General features: G+C 37.7%; 1 protein-coding gene across 1 annotated transcript; it reads left to right on the top strand.

Annotated features, from left to right (window-relative positions):
* The first annotated feature begins 405 nt into the window (after window positions 1-405).
* On the top strand, window positions 406-13,641 carry LOC121412669. The gene is made up of 4 exons (XM_041605443.1): window positions 406-674; window positions 10,516-10,767; window positions 12,132-12,230; window positions 13,311-13,641. The coding sequence occupies exons 2-4, from the start codon at window positions 10,639-10,641 to the stop codon at window positions 13,461-13,463; spliced, it is 381 nt and encodes a 126-aa protein (XP_041461377.1). The 5' UTR covers window positions 406-674; window positions 10,516-10,638; the 3' UTR covers window positions 13,464-13,641.
* The last annotated feature ends 6,666 nt before the right edge of the window (window positions 13,642-20,307 follow it).

Here is a 20,307-nt window from a genome sequence, read left to right as displayed (position 1 = left end):
TGTACATAGAGGACCACACCAGTTATTTTACACCAGTGTTAAATTGGTGGTGTTAGTTTTACACCTATAGGTGTTATTACAACACCTTTTGTTGTTACATTTACACTCTTTAGTGTTATGTTTAATCTCAAGGGTGTAATTTGAACACCTCAGGGTGTGGTCCTCTATTAACGCCAATTGGTGTCAGTTTTAACACCGCAGTTTTTACAGTGTACGGTTATGACGGATGAAGGGGATGAAGTCGGTCTTGGAAAAGGTCGAGATTCATTCTTGAATTCTTTTTACGTTTCATTCTCACATCTATTTTTTTCTCCCAGTTTCTAGATAATACTCTCCGTAAGCTGTAGCTTCCCGACAAGGAGTCGTTTGAAATGAATAGCTGGACGGATGCATAGTACTCTAGCTAATAAACGCAGAATATCGACGCATGCGCAGTGTGCATCATATTCTGTGATTGATGAAAGAGAGTGGCGTTACACCTTTCTTCACTATTCGTCTACCTACACGTCACGAGCAATATCTCCTTTTTTCAATTGGCACACGACGGCTGCACAGGCGCCAAAAAACGGGACGTCAAACTTCGAGAAGAAATATTAAAACATCATCTCTCCATCGTCAATCGATAGTTTGGCATGAAACGAGATAATAATTGACCGTATCCTCGCAGAAACATTGTGAGTATATCCCCTCTTTTGCTGTTCGTGTTTTTAGTTGTATTTTTCACTTTTTTATTTCAAAATATTTGAAAGGATTTCTTTTCCGTTTTTTATATCTTAGGATAATGAGCTTTTAATTGTTTTTGTTCTTGCTGATAGTGTAGCTGTTTGCTTGAATACATATATAGTTACTATCAAGCAGTCGTCTTTAAAAAGAAAGTGTGTCTGTCAATATGGTGCACAGCGATTGCTTATTTATGTTTGATATCCGCAGCATGAACAATAATTATGTGTCCAAAACGCTGCTATTTATTTATTCTGATTATTTAAACAACTACCAGTTTGGCCAATTTAATCGGTCACTCTCAGAAAAAAAAAGTTGGTTTACATGTGAACGTACCACCTGTTGGTTGTAAGAAGATTACATATCAACCAATTAAGATTTTTTTTCTAAACCAAGTTGATTGATACATGTTAACAAACCCAGTAGATTGGTCAAAACATGACAGTGTGATTGTGTTGATTTGAATATGATCCTGCCAGATTTTGTGGAAGATTGAATAACTGGAGTTTGTTTCTTCAATCATGCCCATGTTCATATGGCACTGTCTGATTTTCCTTCCCCTTTCCTTTTGAGGCCTTTATCAATTTCAAGCTCTAAAGACCTGGTCACACTGCCCGAGCGTTGTTGGAGCGGTCGTGGAGCGGTAGGGAGTGAGGGTCGAATTGAGTGCTCACAAAATTGGGGAAAAAATCGAAAACAAAAATTGAAAACACACACAAAAAAAATCGAAATCGAAATGGTGAACGGTTGCGAGCGGTGATGATTTTTTTCTCTCCGCTCCACGACCGCTCCAACAACGCTCGGGCGGTGTGATCAGGCCTTTAGCTTAAGATGAAGGCCTCCCACATTTCAACATGTATTATGTCGATCTAAGTATATATATATATATATATATATATATATATATATATATATATATATATATATATATATATATATATATATATATATATATATATTCCCCCTATTTTTAACCAATTAAAAAAAGAAATTTATCAGGTATAAATATATTTCAACTAGATAGTATATATGTTATTAATTATGTCATTTGCTTATTATGTAATGCTCAGAAAAAATGATTACACTTGTATATGCTTGTTATTGGAATGTGGAAATAATCAAATCATTAATAATTATGAACGTGGGTGGTTGCTTGAAAATGGTAGAGAAGGGACAGCCAGAGAGGAAAATCGTTGCCATCTGGTTACAATTCCAGTCTTAACCTCATATTGACTTAAAGTTGTTGAGTTTTCCCGTTTGCAGGTTAGGGTTAATTAACACCATAATGAAAAGTTTCCTAACTTTTTCGGAATCTGTAGCATGACTACTGAGAGTATATTTGGCGGAATACGATAAATCTGTACTGACCGCACAGAAACGTTGTTAGCGCTGACAATGTGCTAACAGAGGCCCTGTTACAACCGGTAATGTGGCAGCGATGCCTAGTGTTACAACAACACATTACTTACACATTGAAATAAATGTTTTGACATCACAATCTGAAAGATGTGACTGGGCTTACTGTTAGCGCTCTGTTAGGCTAACAACGTTTCTGTGCGCTGATTGGTATTGAATGTCACTAGCTTTTTTCGAGAGGGGTGCGATTTCAGAAAAAAATAGTATGTGCTAGAATCCTGATGTACTACTATCTAGAGTAGATATGAATATATCACTGATACTCCTGAAAAAAAAACACACCCACACCCCGCCAACAGGCATTTTTCGGAAGGGGGTGCGTTAGCGCCGTCTGGACACCAAACCCCTTGCAACGCCCCTACGGCCATGGATTTATTTTTTATTTTTGCCAAGATCCAATTAAGACAGAGGGAACACTTCTCCTTGGCTGGTCAAGAAATTATTATCATTATTGTTATTTGTTTGGCATCACCTGTTCCTGGGAGGCGAAAAGCGAACTGAATCTCTCCTCCCGATATAACTGATTAGGGGGGGGGGGTGGGGAGTGCAGGTGGACCACTCCACCGGGGTTTCGTAGCCTGCATCTATGAAACACGGGAGAGATGTAATACACACAACGCACTGGCTTCAGTCATCCGCCCGGGGTGGACTCGAACCCACGATCTTTGATTCGACGGGCGGACGCGTTACTGACTGAGCCAACAACGCTCTCTAAAAAGAAATCAACCCGTTCTCTACGCCCTCCTCCTTTACGAGTGCCTCGTTCTGCCACTACCATAGGGATGATGAATTTTTATTTTCTTGATTTTGCAAGATATATTTGAGCTCAATGTGTGCGTTTATCCGTTCAGCACATATCAGTAGCGAATAGTGAGCCAAATTACAGGGGAGCCAGATATGACGGATCGAGCAAAAGTTCTAAAAGCATGATGGCGAACAAAAAATTTCGATTTTTTTTTTTTTTTTAATACAAAGTTTCAATTTTAAAAGTCGATTCTCGACATGGTTGATATTCAGAAAATAATATAATATTCCCCTCTGCTTTTCTTCCCTTTTCTCCTTTGTTTTCTTGGTCTCGATTTTTTTTGGGGGGGCATGGACCCCAAACGCCCCTACCCCATCGTTACGCTAGTGACAGATTAATATAATTATAGTATAGTATATAGTATTTATTTTTTTTCTGTATTAAAAAAAGCAAAACGGATGGATAGCCCATGTTAAGTTTAGTCGACATGACTATACTGTTCTTCCATGGGGTCCGTAATTATGTACACGTACAGCGGCGGATGTCCATCATCCTCACGGTGAAATCAAACCATATTTGATTTAAATCATATACCAAATCAACTATAGTATCACGCTGTGTCCCTCTTGTTGGAAAATACATGGTAGTTATCTCCTGATATAGTTTACCCAATGTATGAAATACGGTAGTAGCAGTGGAGGAGGTCATTTATCGCAGGCAGTGACGTTTTCGTCGTTTATGAAAACTATTGAGATACATCTAACTTATGTTTACACATGTAAGATGCATTGTGATAAAAAAAAGAGTGCGACAACGAACTTTAGAGGTACGGTACAAACTCATTAGGATGAAAAGAAAACTTCAAAGAAGCGTTGAAATTGTTTTATATTTTCGCGCCTCTTTCATCCTTCCTTTGTGTTTTATCGTCATGGCGCCGATGACGAGTACGTCATACTCTGATACATCGTAAAACGTTAATTGCAAAATTTAGCTCATTCGTGTTTGGTATAGCATTTTCTTCGCTATCAATCACGTTCATGTACACCGTCAACAGTTGCATGCTGGGGATTGATTAAGCAGATGAAACCATTAAACATTTAGAATAACTTTATATCTTTGACATCGTAGAGTTGCCTCGAGAGTTTTATGTTTGCAGCTGGGAAACTCTAACGAAGAATGACAATGAATAATTAAACAGCGGAAAAAACAACGATGAATATTATGGAGCACTAACAATATCAAACTCATATTATGTCATGTTTTATACGGAGGAAGACTGGCTTGTCAATAAAGTGGCGAGGAATATGATATTTTATTGTTTCCCAGTAAGATATAGGATAATATAAGATAAAATAAAATAATTAAATGGGATCAGATCATCTAAGATAAGATAAAAGACTATTACAAGATAATACAAAATAGGATACGATAAGATAAGATGAGATTAGGTTAGTTGTATTATAATAAGACAAGATGAAATAAGATTAGGATAAGGAAAATAAGATAAGATAAGGCAGGTATAAGATGGGTAAGATCAGAAGACATGAAATGAGGTGGGATGTGGCGATCAAAAGATCAGAAAAGATAAATTAAGATAAGTTACGATAAAATGGTTATAACACGGCAATGCCACAGCCAATATCCCGCCTCGTGATTACCATTTCGTTTTAAGTAACCTAGCTTAGGGATAATCTTCCGGAAATTGAAGACCCCACATGCTTCTATAAATTCAGCACCTTGTACGCAAAACACACCCTCGGTCTAATGCATTTTAGATAAGTTGTCATTTTGAGTAAAGTTTGAGCACCCCCATGCCTTCCAAACCCGAGGCTAAGATGAAAAAAAAAATTGTATCAATGTCATGATATAGCCTCAATCATCATCTTAGACATTCGATATGATAAAAACAAATTCATAGAAGTCAGGATTTTTAGAATGTGCATATATCTAATATTTTTCTCGTGACGTATACAGGTATTCTCTTGGCAAATATTCCCTGAAATGAACCCCTAAACAAGTACAGGAATGTCTTATTGTTACGGGTCCTTCAGTCGTCGGCTTTACCTTATTTGGTTCAGTACGACCCCACCTAATTCTACACCTCGCGCAAATCGGACTCTAAACACGAAGTGTTGGGGCAAAAAGGACATCCTTTATGAAACATTTTAATTTTGTTTTATCATCCCCGCAAATTCGACCCTAAACACGTAATATTCCTTGCGAAATAGATACCCTTTTTTCATTATTTTTGTGTTTTTGACATCCTTATCACGTTACGTACGTAACGTGCCCTATCGTGAAAAAGACATCCTTTTTACGTGTTTTTTGGTCGCGCATGGTATCCACTCGTCAATGTAAGTGGCCCCCCGGGAGCTCTGGCTTCTGTCCATGTCCTCCATCCAGCCAGTGACCTTTCTTTTCTACTGTTCGCCGCCAAGTTGTAATGGGCCTGCCCCTTGTCCTTTTCCCTTCTGGTGCCCAGGTCAATGCTGTGTTGAAGATGCTTGCTGGTTCCCCCTTAGTGTGTGCCCTTTAAATGTCCATCTTCCCCGAGTTACTGTCGTGCTCAGTTTTTCCATTTTGGTCTTGTCTAAGAGCTAAATGTGCATGACTAGATTCGATTAATTGCTTGTGAACCACATTTTGATTTGAAAAAGTACAATTAAGACGATTTATGCATGCGACTATTTTAAATGATTGTTACGACCACGTGATAGTTAGGCCAAACGGTAATTTAAATCCAAGTATTTATAGACCAAGTGGGTTTAGCCATGATGTTATAAACGATATGAAAATTAGGAAATCTGCTTGTAGACTCAAGTGGATACGTACTGTTTACACAATCCATATTCCTTTTATTTTTTTAATGTTTTTCAGTCCTATTAGTCTTGTTACATGACGGTATCGCATATATAATTAGTCCTTGCAAATCAGACTAATGGGAAAGGTGGGAGTGGATAGATTACCTTTTCATCGAAAGATTTAAAAAAAACACTCAAATATTAGGGTAACGAAGTCGGTTTTTAATTTCAATAGTTCAGACATGAATAAATTCTAATTAATTTTGTGCCAATACCTCGATTCCATCTCGCTTTCTCTCCCCCTCTTCCCTCTTCTCTCTCCCCCTCTCTCCATCACTGTTACTTTCTCTCTCACTCACATTTTAAGCTTATTAGAAGGCCTATTCGCTGTAAAAACACAGATGGTGGGGGGAGATTCTCGCCCCTTAAAAATCCGGACAAAAAATCAAGAAAACACAAACCAAGGAGATAAAGAAATCGAAAAGGTTGAAATGTGATCATGCATTGAATATTATGTCAAGATCTATCACAATTTTCATTTGAAAAACTCCAAATTTTTCGCCCTCTCGCGTAATCTCTAAAGAAATTATCCCATATTCGCCGTGTTTACCCCCAAAAAATTGATGGTTCGTCACCCTCGTGCAAAAATGGCCAACCTCTTTACCCTTTATGCCTCAGTACACGGACCTATATAGAAAACACTACACCGCCAATAAGTGTTATCATAATCTACAATGATTTACATTAAGTATGTGTTCTCTGGCCCCCTATCCTCAACCGACTTATTTATTAATGACGTTTCCATTTTATTTTTCTTTCAATCAAAATGAATGTCATTAACATGATAATCAAACATTGAAAATGGAAATAAAACTAGGGCGGAAATGCGGAGCTTGCATGGCCTGAATTACATAATTCACAAACATTAAATTACAAATGATATCCTTTTAGATATTAAGAATGTTTTAAGATCTTCTGGTGCAAAATTTTTGGTTTAATGATGTATGCATTATATCGATAAAGAAACTTCAATTTTATTCGCTGAAACCGGAATCTCACTGCGTCAGCCTCTGGAGATTATTTCGACAAAATTGATAAACTTTTTTAGCGGTTACATGGTCAAGGTATATATATAAGTGAGATTGGGGAAATATCAAAGCCGATTTTGAATAGAGACTTAAGATTAAATAACGTCGGTTTTGACCTCATCATGGTCCCAGGTAAAGTTCATAACTGGCGTAGTCAACCACGCTCTTGAGAATTAATTCCTGGAATAGAAAATTGATACCAAGAAAAGCCTGATCTTATAAACTTTGGATATATTGGATTAGAAACCCTCGTGGTGTGATATAGCACGAATGCAAATACGAGATTACAGGTTTGAATAATAATTATCAATTTAAGATATCTTCTGATCTCTGGCGTGGCATGACACATCTGAACTCAAGCTAAACTTGGCTCGGACACCTTGTTTTTCTCTTGAAGTAATTAAAGATGAACCGACCTTGACTTCACGAGCAGCGTCATCTCTTTGGCTATTTTGGTCGTGATCTTAAATTTGGTTCAGTATTTTCTTTTCCATCCAGGTATCTTGTTTCTCATCCTCTTTTCGTTTTGCTAATGTTTGCCCGATACGAGTCTGTCTATTTATAATAGAATTTCATCTGTCTCCCTCCCCCCCTTCCTCTCTTTCTCTCCCCCCCCCCCCTTCCTTCGGTCGACCCCTCTCTCTCCCTCCCTATCTTACTCATAAGGAAAAGATAGAAATATGGTATCTTGATATGTATCAGGAATTCAGTATTATTCTTAGGAGATTACATATTCAAAGATTCTTAGAAAAAAACCGGTTAGGTTGCAATAATTATTTCGACATTATTTTCCATTTCAGATTACCATAATGAATACTAATAAAAGTATAGTTTGGTAGTATGAAAATTTCAATTGCAAAAATTTTGGATATGTGTATACCTTAGATGGCTTAGGTTTTCTTTGACAATTTGTAATTCAGATTTGAAACCAGAATTAATGGTGTTATTGCAAAGCCCTGAATTTTCTCGTCTGTCGTATCGAATGCATTTTGACGGTACCTTTTACCCATGGGATGGGATTGTGTGGCTTCATTACTTGTTCTGATATTATGCATATCCCATAAACTCAACTGAATACTTTAATAGGTCACATTTGACCGGGACTTGATAAGTTCGTACAATTTCTGGGGCGTTGAAGATGACTTCAATCTAAGAAGTATATTATGTGTTTTTGTTATCAGCGAGCTTCGTACGATTTCTTGGACGGACCGAACGGGGTAGGTCTTATACACTGTTAGAAAATTTATCCTTAAAATAACAGAAGTTCCTGCAGCAGAGTCTCGATAACACCTGTAATCTTACTAGATTGCGTAATCTTACAGGAAATTGGTATTTGGTGTATGGAACCTTACAAATTTCCTTTAATAAAACACCCTTTTTCCTTTTTTTTTAAACAGAACTGTTCTGTTAAGTTGCAGAATAATTCCTGTTTTATGAATTTACAGAATGATTCTGTTATTGCTTTATGCAAAATCTTCTTTCTTTTTTCTGTAAAATCAGGGTTTTTTAACAGTTTACCTGCTCAGGTTCCTGAATAACCAGAGTTTGAAGACCTCAGAGGTAATCATTTCTTTCGTCAAAAAGGGAGGAAGGGTTCACCAATGGTTAGCCCCCCCCCCCCCTCACACACACACATAGAGACTGCGCGGAGATCGTAGGGAGATCGTACAGTCGACCTGCGATATCTTCAGCTTCTATCACATAAATCGTACGATATCTTACAATCTTTATGCAGAGGCTATTCGAAAATCGTAGAGTGACCAGCGTTCTTTGTACGAATTTATTATTTTTTTTGTAAACCGGAAGTCGTGGTAATCGTATATCGTTCGCAATTTTGATAGACATGGACAGTGGCGTATATCTATAAAATTCAGCGCCAGCGGGTCTATATACTGCCTTTCCAAAATATCGTGTGGCGGTCGCACCATTGGATGTTCATTATTGAAATGATACGGAGCCACCCCTCTCTTGTCACCACATCTTTTTTTTCCAGCGCTTCAAAATTTTCAAATTGACATCGCTGATTAGAGGGTTGCAGCCCTTGTATTCCATACTAAGCGATTACAATTTTATTCATGTTCATTTTCTTTCTTTTACACACTATATTCCCAAATCCGTTTCATAAAATTATTATTATCATCATTATCCTAGTTTTGTCTCTTTGCTGTCTTTATTTGTTAGTTTTTCATTAAGTGTTTTTTTCTTGATTTCAAATTTCAAATCTGTCACCTGTGTGTGTGTGGGGGGGGGGGTGGTGGTGCATGTCGATTGAAAGTGAACGCAACATGACCTTTCCAATGACGCATTTTATGAGCCCAACAAAGTATCATCCATATCAACAGAAGTTGTAATTAAAAACACTTCGTGTTTCATGCATCATCTAAAAGCAGAAAAAAAACCTTCAGGGGTAAATGATTTTTAGATGTGTCTGTTCTCTAGTGCTCGTCTCACTCGCTAAAAGCTACAATTCCTATTTATGTGGCACTTCATAGGTTGCAACGGTCACTTCACGTACGAAAACCCAGACTCGCGGCTCGACAGCGTCACATACCGGAGAACTTTAACTGACACTTGAATTATGTAAATTGAATTGTGGGTGGTTTTCGGGGTCGCTTTTTTTTTGGAAAGGGAGGCTTGACGTCCAAATGAATTATTGATTGCTGAATACCAATAATTAAGCTGGTATAGCATTATGAAATTACGCTATACTCTTAATTGGAGTTATACCCTTCGGGAAGGTCATCTCTGGAAGAGAAGATGATTCAGTTTAAACTTAAGACGTGCCCTCGGCGGTAGGACAGTACGCCTCTGCTTAAATATAGTATTCGAAGAAATAATGACCGTGATCGTTTCGGTAACTTGCCAATTCGTCCACTGTCAACTCGTCACTCGCCGTATGGTTTACTTTCAATTGGTCTGATGTCATTCCATCCATCAAAATTTCGTCTAAAAACCATTTGGTCCAATCATCACTTGTCTAATCACCTTTTCATCTACACAGCAAAAACTGTGGTGTTAACCGGTGTACATAGAGGACCACACCAGTTATTTTACACCGGTGTTAAATTGATGGTGTTAGTTTTACACCTATAGGTGTTATTACAACACCTTTTGTTTTTACATTTACACTCTTTGGTGTTATGTTTAATCTCTAGGGTGTAATTTTTAAACACCTCAGGGTGTGGTCCTCTATTAACACCAATTGGTGTCAGTTTTAACACCGCAGTTTTTACAGGGTAGGACCATTTTCGTATCATAACCAGTTGGTCTAATATACATTTCATTTTCATTCATTTTGTACAATCAACACTTAGTCCAATTAGACCAAATGGTCCATGGACTAAATTACTATTTGACCAAGTGGTTATTATAGGCGAAATGGTGAGTGGACGTATTGGCAATTAGACCATTTCGATAGTGGACGAACTTATAACAGACCAAATGATGGTAGACGAGTTGGTAATTGGACGAATTGGCTTTTTAATTAGACAAATTGGAATTAAACTGTCGTCTCGTTCTACCATAACAACAACTTTTGGAATAAAGGCATTATACAAGCCTAAACCAACGTCCTGGAATTATCTTTAGACATGTCAGGAACTGTCTTTCGACATGTTCGAGGAGAGTCTGAAGTGGTATTATTTCATGATGAAAAACATTAAATAGTGTAGTTATTTTTTCAGTTTGTCATCTTAATTACCGCTTTGATTTTTCTTTTTTTTTCTTCTTTATCTCCTTTGTTTAGCGTACCATTGATCAATAGACCTTCTCCGTGATTTACAACGCCACAGTGGGAAACCTTTACATTCCTCCTCCATTTTCAGAGTCATTTGATTGGTGGATTCTACTCATTACGTGCTACTCTAAGATGGCGCCAGTCACATGGAGTGTGTATACTACATGTTTAACCCTATTCATGGTGTGCGTATTAGTAACATACCACGGCAGTGAGGCCGCAAAGAGGTGTGCGAGGACATCGGGTTCCCTCGATGTCGAGGTAAGATATTTTCTTTCTTTTTTGTACCAGACTATTTTTTTTCACGTTTCAGAAATAGCGTTATAATTTACTCATTTACCTATTTATTACACTGCAAATACTCCGGTGTTGATTTAGCACCAGCGCAGAATCTATTAGGTCACACCAGAGAAGTGTTAAACAACACCAGTTTGGTTTCGGTCTAACACTTGGGTCCGTGTCATAAAGAGTTACAATTGGGCCCCGTCTTACAAAGAGTTGCAATTGATCCAATCGATCCTAATTCTATGGAGATCCATCAGCGCCATATTTTTTTAGACAGGAAATTTGCAAAATGTCCTATGTATTAAAACAAAGGAGAACACAACAAATTGTCAAGAAATCAATGAATTTCTGGATATACATTCATATCTAGAAAATTGTTTGAACAAGCATGCATTTTACATGTTGACTTTGCTGGCTTTCCATAGTTGCGATTGAGTGGATCAATCGCTAACCTTTGTGAGACGGGCCCCAGTTGTAAATTTGCCATTATGACAACTACCATGGCAACAGGGCTCAGTAGCCAATCAAAATCAACGTTCCCATGGACTTTGCCATAATTGCAAAGTTACAACAGTTGTAACTCTACGAAACAAGGCCAAGATGGGTGTTTATACAACACCAATTAGTGAAAATGCTTTTTCCAGGTGTAGACATATATGAATTCCGGGCTTGTCGTAAATCAACACCGGGGCTTAGGCAGTGTTTATTTTCGAGAAATTAACGTTAACATTTATATCAATTAGTTTTTAATTGAAAAATAGATAAGTTCTTTGTTCATTAACTTCTTCATTATTCCATTCTCTTTATATATTGATGAATCTGGCTGCTATTATTTCAAGCTTTCATCTTACGATAGCTGGCCTCTGCATTTAAATTAATTTCTCATTGTTTACATGAATTATGTCTATATCTACTTAACTACATTAACTATACAATTATTGTCACCTTCTTAATGTATGTATGTTTGATGTTATATCATTGTTATAAATTTGTAATTTTGATTTATTAAGAAATGCAGAAATACCTGCTTAAAAGAAATCAAATCTGTTCGTACATCTATGCATCTTTCCATCTATTCTTTCATTTAAACATTCATTAATGTATACATTCATGTTTCCTTGTATCCACATATTTGTTCATGGGTCGGTTCATTTGATTAATTCAGTAATCATTCATCCACCAGTCAACCGCACAGTGATTCATCACGAAGCTAACATTCGACAACTTTGTTTTATAGCTTATGAAATCATTGTTCTGTCATCTTTGTTGGTATTATCAAAACCTGCTCCAATTGTAAGAAAAAAGAGGTGGCAATCAGTCTATTGTTTTTTTAATTTCAGGAATTCAGGTCTGCCCCACCGTCAAAAATAAAGGAAATATTGGAAGCGTATTTTGAAAGTAGAAGGCCAAATAAACCTACATACAGTAGACAAACATACGTGAGTATACAATTTAATACCTCTTTTACTTGCAATCTGCTTATCATCAACATTAGGGGCGGATCCAGGATTTTCCAAACGGGAAGGGGCACATTTTCCCGAGGAAAAATTTGACAAGCAAAATGAAAATGGTCTTTACCAAAAATTAAGGGTATTACGCCCCACGTATAATTTGACAAGCAAAAAAAAAGGGTCTTCACTTTCAAAGGTCTGGAGGGGAGGGCGAACTTCTGTTTTAATGGCATTTTTAGATTACAAATTTTAATTGTACCTCTCGAGAGGGAGGGGGGGGCACGAGCCGGCTTTGCCCCCCCCCCTTGGATCCGCCAGTGATCAACTTTTTTTGGGGGGGGGGGTCTCAGTCTTTGAGATGATTCTATAAACACTGATTGGTGTATGTTTAACCCAGGAATTTCCTGGTTACACAATGAAAGGTGTGTTGGCTCAGTTGGTGCATCCGTCTCACAACCGAGAGGTCGGGAGTTCAAACCCCGGTCGCGTAAGACCACAAAAAGACGTAAAAAGATGGGAGGGATACCCTGTTTGGCCAATTTCAATGTTGACGGAGCCGCCGCCGTCAGAAAAGCGGCGCCCATAGTCTCGCTCTGCTATGCAGGCGAGACAAACTGACGTTTTTTGTGTTATGCATGACTTTATGACTGGTAATCCTTATCCGTGTGTTTAATCAGATTCACAATCTAACCTACAATTGCCTTTTCTAACCTACAATTGAAATTCGGTCTTGGTAGATAAAAATTCTCGTTTTAACAAAGCATCTGAATGAAAAATGTCAATATTTTCAATGTTTGACAAAGGTTGTATCAAAATAATGTACTCCCATTACATTAAACTTTATGAAGCGGCCCCCAAATTAAAAAAAAAATAAGAAATCCCCCCCAAAAAAAAATCAAGTTGTGTTTTGTGTTTTCCCTATAATGTCAAAATAAGAAAGTCAACTTATTTTACTTGTTGGTTGTTCATGGAGTCTAATATCTGTCTTGTATATTTTTAAAATCAAACAATGTAACTGAAATCCATCTGTATTCCGAAGTTTTTATTTTTTTCTCACTCTCCATGCAGACATGTACACCACAGGGCAAGTCGTGTCGTCCCAACGGTAGTACTCCGTGTTGTGGTACCATGGGATGTTACAAATACAACGGTGAGAAGTGCGTCGGGGGTACGAGGTGCATGTGCAGGAACCCGCTTTATTCCATCGATCCTGGCTTTTAGGATCGGCCGACAAAAAAAAATGTTATTACAAAAGAACTCGCCTTACGGATGAAGTGACATTGAACCAGTTTATAGTCATTATGATACATTCCCACCAATTTACCGACTCTATACACAGCAAAAACTGTGGTGTTTATCGGTGTACATAGAGGACCACACCAGTTATTTTACACCGGTGTTAAATTGGTGGTGTTAGTTTTACACCTATAGGTGTTATTACAACACATTTGGTTGTTACATTTACACTCTTTGGTGTTATGTTCAATCTCTAGGGTGTAATTTTTACTCCTCAGGGTGTGGTCCTCTATTAACACCAATAATCGGTGTCAGTTTTAACACCACAGTTTTTACAGTGTACCAATTATTTGTCATTGGAGAAAAAGGACATTTTTGCCGGCCTGGACTAGGTTTCATTGGTGTGTCTTTCGCAATTTACAACACAGACGCTTTTTCCAACGCAGCAATTCTTTTGAAAATGAAAGTCAAATCAGAATGGATAGCTGAGAGGTTTTTGTCGAAAGTTGGTGGTGGACTGGGACAGCAGATCATCCGAAGATTTGAACCGGACGAAAAATGGCAAATAATATGTCATTTGTCTATAGAGTGCAGGACGACACTGCTGTTTTGATTCACCGGCTTTCGACAAAGACTGTTTTGTCATTGAAGGGTATTTGACAAAAAATATCTGTGTTGTAGAAAGCGCCAATGTTGATAAGAGTGTAGTAATTGCGAAGATTCCCTATTGTTTGGTTAGTCCGATCCATTGATTGAATTACCATGCTTATTGGTTGTTTTGTTTTGGTAGGAAAGTTAACGAGATCAGATCGGTCTTTATTTATGTTTCGTTTAGAATGTCCCATATGATTTTATATATTTAGAAAAAAAATTGTACTGCGAGAACAATGGAGCAGTTTGCACCTAACTGCCTAAAGGCCCGTATTCTGAAGTCAGGTTTAACTTATAGACCATGGTCTAAATCATGGGACGCCAATAGTGTCAAAATTTTTATTAAGATCTATGTTTCTTATGTTTACTGTGCTCTTTCCTGATTTATCGATGGTGAAGACAATGATTATCTATTTATACTTCCAGACAATTATGAATGATTTGAGAGCCAAATGAGGTGAAATATGATATCTCTACTGTAAGTGATAACAATAACTGGCTCTCCATACTTAACCACAACTTTAAACCCGACTTCAGAATACGGGCCAAGATGTTTACTGCAGAAATATTGTAGTAGGCTCAGTTTTTATTTCATCCGCTGGAAAGTGTGCCCTACAGTCAATTCACAGTGTGGCACACAACGTCAAAATCATCTTCACCACACTGTAATGAGGCTCAAAGTTTATACTGTGGATATCGTACTCCGCACAGAATCCATCATAATTTATGATGATGCAGTGAACACGGTGAATACTCACGTCCAACTCACTATAGAGATGTCTATCTACAGTATGATATGCAATTATCTTTTCTTTGTTAATATTAGCTATCATGAGTCACATCTTCACACATTACGCTATATGTGAACTCACCCATTATGAAGCGTTTCATATTTTACATTAAGGACCAAGAAAAACAATGGTAATGCCACATGTTCAGGGAGGAATAAAACTTTGTTTCATAAGAAATTAGGGAGAAAATTAGAATAATCATGCTTCATATAATGAAATACAAATAAAATAATCTCTTCATTTGCATGTTTTGTGTAATTAAGCTAAAGTTTAAAATGTCATAACATTCTTATTGTATCTCCGATTTTGACGACATTTTCAGTGTTATGCTTGTTGGATTTTTTTCGTTTTATTCAGATCAACTATATGTTGGGGTGGACTTGTCCCATAGTGAAATCAAACATGCCAACGCTATGGTTTAAGATACTTGATGGTTCTTTTTTTTAATGATATAATCTTTCGCTCATTCTACTTTCTTGTTTAAAAAATGAATGTGAAGAATCTGAGACTGTCATTTCATTTGTTTTCATAGATCCATCATGGAGCTAACACTCTATGGATCCATTTATACCTGTGCACATAGAAATTCGCATCTCGAAGCGGAGTTAGAAGTGTAGAGTGTGTATTAGATTTTTTAGGTTAAATAATGTTCTTTGAGATCGTAAGAATTATTGGTTATCATCGATAAATGATGTATAATATGGTAATTGTCAGAGTACAATGCGCCTGGAAAATCACAAGAGGGCGTAAAGGAGGCGGATTAGACGACCGATTGCTAGGTAACTATGTTAGCATTATTCTAAGAAAATACATTGGGTTTATCTTAAATCTGAAGAGTTTTCGCTCATCTTTTACGTGGTGTGTCTTATTAATTTACTAGTACTTTCTCTGAATTGCGTAATTGTATTTTTTGAAAAATTAAATAGGGGCTAGTTTGTCGCCGCTATATCAATGGAAACTCGAGAGGAATATGCAATCGTTTGGGTTTCACGGGCCTAATCACTAGTGGCAGGCCCTAGATATTCATTCGAGCCAACCCATTGCTATTTTTTTAATTTTGATATGGCTGATTGACAAAGTGTATGCATATGATTGTCCATCTAACACTGATTCTATATTTGGTAATTACTGAACTTCCTTTTCCCTAATTGGGAAGAAATATCACCAATTTTGGACTATATTTTGACTGGCGGAAGGATTACGGCTATTTTGCTGTTTGAGTTGATGAATCTGCTCCCCCCGACGGTGTCTTCAAACACGCCAATTTATTTTTAAAATGAGCCGGTCGAGGGACCCTTTTCTGGTCAGATATGGATTGCCAGATATGAATCCTATCCACTGGTAGTAAACATTCGACCCCCGAATTTCATCCTTATTTTTTATGAATTTTTTAAAGTGCCAATTTAACACATGAGTCTATGGGGAATGAATTAGGCCTGTGAGACCTATAGGTAACCTTGACCATAGCCTATTACATGGGGAATTCCTTAGTGGATGAAATACCTGCCCAACTCTTCAGTAGCAGATTGTTTTTCTAGTAGACATGTTTCAATCATCAAGAGGTCCAAAAACTGAACTTCATGGCTATACAAGGCTACATAGGGGGTACTACAGGTACAATGTAACAAGTTGTTATTAGTAACTAACTCTGTGTTTGTGTACCTAGGCTAGGCTGTGTAGGCTGTGCGTGTGTTGTGCACTGGGTTGCTTGCATGTTGTCGTGTGTTTTCGTATACCGACGAGCGCTGCTGTAAATCGTGTATTGCACCCATCACGAGATAAAGTACACATTAGATAGGCCTTGCATCAATTGCGCTTGTGAAATTGGTTCATGGGGAAGGGAATGAGAAGAGAAAAACTTTAGAATTTGGCTGAAGAGTGATGGATTCAAGAGGGAGGGGGAGCATAGTTAGTAGGCCTATGTGGGGGGGGGGCTGAGAATGAGTTCTACTGCTATCTTGTTCAACTTTTACTGACTTCTAGCCAGACTAGCCCCCATCCATTTAGAATACAAGCCATCTAACCCCCTGCCTCTTTCTCTTACACAATGGCTTGGGCCCTTGTCATAGGAAGATGTGAATGTATAGTATGCTTGTATGTTGATTCTCATTTCTTTTTATTGTTATCTAATTAAACTCATGTGAATCTGGTATTTATATTGTGGGCAGATCTTGAATCCAGATATGCACTCTATTCATATCTACAATTTGCATTATAGGATTTGGGCCCTAACATTGCATCCATTGTTGAGCTACATATAGGCATGTAGGATGTATGTAAATCCATAGGGCACTAGACATTAGAAGTAACATTAGAAATGGTCATTACATAACACATCTGTATATTTCATGCATTTCTTTGTGATAAAGTGAGTGTACAGATGTTAAAGAAAAGCCAGGAAGGTAAATTAAAAATAAACCTTCATGTGCCATACATTACAGGTCTCACGGGCCTAATCACTAGTGGCAGGCCCTAGATATTCATTCGAGCCAACCCATTGCTATTTTTTTAATTTTGATATGGCTGATTGACAAAGTGTATGCATATGATTGTCCATCTAACACTGATTCTATATTTGGTAATTACTGAACTTCCTTTTCCCTAATTGGGAAGAAATATCACCAATTTTGGACTATATTTTGACTGGCGGAAGGATTACGGCTATTTTGCTGTTTGAGTTGATGAATCTGCTCCCCCCGACGGTGTCTTCAAACACGCCAATTTATTTTTAAAATGAGCCGGTCGAGGGACCCTTTTCTGGTCAGATATGGATTGCCAGATATAAATCCTATCCACTGGTAGTAAACATTCGACCCCCGAATTTCATCCTTATTTTTTATGAATTTTTTAAAGTGCCAATTTAACACATGAGTCTATGGGGAATGAATTAGGCCTGTGAGACCTATAGGTAACCTTGACCATAGCCTATTACATGGGGAATTCCTTAGTGGATGAAATACCTGCCCAACTCTTCAGTAGCAGATTGTTTTTCTAGTAGACATGTTTCAATCATCAAGAGGTCCAAAAACTGAACTTCATGGCTATACAAGGCTACATAGGGGTACTACAGGTACAATGTAACAAGTTGTTATTAGTAACTAACTCTGTGTTTGTGTACCTAGGCTAGGCTGTGTAGGCTGTGCGTGTGTTGTGCACTGGGTTGCTTGCATGTTGTCGTGTGTTTTCGTATACCGACGAGCGCTGCTGTAAATCGTGTATTGCACCCATCACGAGATAAAGTACACATTAGATAGGCCTTGCATCAATTGCGCTTGTGAAATTGGTTCATGGGGAAGGGAATGAGAAGAGAAAAACTTTAGAATTTGGCTGAAGAGTGATGGATTCAAGAGGGAGGGGGGGAGCATAGTTAGTAGGCCTATGTGGGGGGGGGGGCTGAGAATGAGTTCTACTGCTATCTTGTTCAACTTTTACTGACTTCTAGCCAGACTAGCCCCCATCCATTTAGAATACAAGCCATCTAACCCCCTGCCTCTTTCTCTTACACAATGGCTTGGGCCCTTGTCATAGGAAGATGTGAATGTATAGTATGCTTGTATGTTGATTCTCATTTCTTTTTATTGTTATCTAATTAAACTCATGTGAATCTGGTATTTATATTGTGGGCAGATCTTGAATCCAGATATGCACTCTATTCATATCTACAATTTGCATTATAGGATTTGGGCCCTAACATTGCATCCATTGTTGAGCTACATATAGGCATGTAGGATGTATGTAAATCCATAGGGCACTAGACATTAGAAGTAACATTAGAAATGGTCATTACATAACACATCTGTATATTTCATGCATTTCTTTGTGATAAAGTGAGTGTACAGATGTTAAAGAAAAGCCAGGAAGGTAAATTAAAAATAAACCTTCATGTGCCATACATTACAGGTCTCACGGGCCTAATCACTAGTGGCAGGCCCTAGATATTCATTCGAGCCAACCCATTGCTATTTTTTTAATTTTGATATGGCTGATTGACAAAGTGTATGCATATGATTGTCCATCTAACACTGATTCTATATTTGGTAATTACTGAACTTCCTTTTCCCTAATTGGGAAGAAATATCACCAATTTTGGACTATATTTTGACTGGCGGAAGGATTACGGCTATTTTGCTGTTTGAGTTGATGAATCTGCTCCCCCCGACGGTGTCTTCAAACACGCCAATTTATTTTTAAAATGAGCCGGTCGAGGGACCCTTTTCTGGTCAGATATGGATTGCCAGATATAAATCCTATCCACTGGTAGTAAACATTCGACCCCCGAATTTCATCCTTATTTTTTATGAATTTTTTAAAGTGCCAATTTAACACATGAGTCTATGGGGAATGAATTAGGCCTGTGAGACCTTTGCTCGCTCCTATCACTTGTCACATCTTTAACGTAGACGGCGTCATTACAGAAATCAATAGTTCGAGCATTCAGCTGAAATCTGAAAACTCACCCAAGTTCTTCAGTAACTACATATTTTCTATCAAAATATATATTTCTCGTCGAGAAACACTCTTCGAAAATTCGCACCCTTCTGATTAAGTCATTTTCAGATGATTTTCTTCATGTCAAAAAAACATTTTGCACTCTTTTAAGCTCAAACTTCTTCTCTTTTTTTGCCTCATTGCAAGTTCGTTTTATCACCATTTCTTTCAATAACCAGTTGGTCCAATAGCCATTTAGTTAATATACCATTTGGTCTAATTTTACTAAGTGTTATTTGGGCGAAATGAAGGAAAATAGAAATGGATATTAGACCAACTGCATATGAGACGAAATTGTCATAGACAAAATGGATGATTAGACAAAGTGATGATTGGACCAAATGGTTATTGGACCAAATGGTTGTTGGACTATTATGTTGACAGGCGAATGGCATTAGACTAAATGGAGGGTGACCATGACGAGTGGACGAGTTGAAAGTAGACGAATTGGCAATTTACCTTTTACACATTGCTGTTTCGTCAAAACATACGTCATCAACACACAGGATAGTCTAGATTCTAACCGTTGGTGTGAAGGTTATTTCTCCCTTCTTTCATCCTCCTCCTCCAGCGCGCTATCCCCATTGATCAGTATGTTGATCGCGATATCCCCTCTACTCCTTCAGAACGTAAGGGAAGTCAATAAAATTTCAGAGAATTAGAAAATTAGTTGTACAATCGATTTGGCCTGGCTGTCATGTATAACGACAAGTTAACCATTTATAGACACTATGGCCCTTATTCTGAAGTCGGGTTTAACTTAAACTGAGGTTTGAAGTTTGGATAGCCATTTTTTTTTTACATAAATCACTTACAGTAGAGATATCACATTTTCAGCTCATTTGACTCTCAAATCATTCATAATTGTCAAGGAAGTATATTTGTCTTCACCATTGAAG

This window comes from Lytechinus variegatus, chromosome 4, assembly GCF_018143015.1.
Source record: "Lytechinus variegatus isolate NC3 chromosome 4, Lvar_3.0, whole genome shotgun sequence".
Classification (NCBI taxonomy): domain Eukaryota; kingdom Metazoa; phylum Echinodermata; class Echinoidea; order Temnopleuroida; family Toxopneustidae; genus Lytechinus; species Lytechinus variegatus.
This window is presented reverse-complemented; position numbering and strand designations above follow the sequence as displayed.

Bases quoted from the DNA above. Each gene is read 5' to 3' on its own strand.
- LOC121412669 (XM_041605443.1), top strand. From the start codon at position 10,639: ATGGCGCCAGTCACATGGAGTGTGTATACTACATGTTTAACCCTATTC. The intron at 10,768-12,131 runs GTAAGATATTTT...TTTTAATTTCAG, and splicing joins CGGGTTCCCTCGATGTCGAG to GAATTCAGGTCTGCCCCACC. The intron at 12,231-13,310 runs GTGAGTATACAA...CTCTCCATGCAG, and splicing joins CATACAGTAGACAAACATAC to ACATGTACACCACAGGGCAA.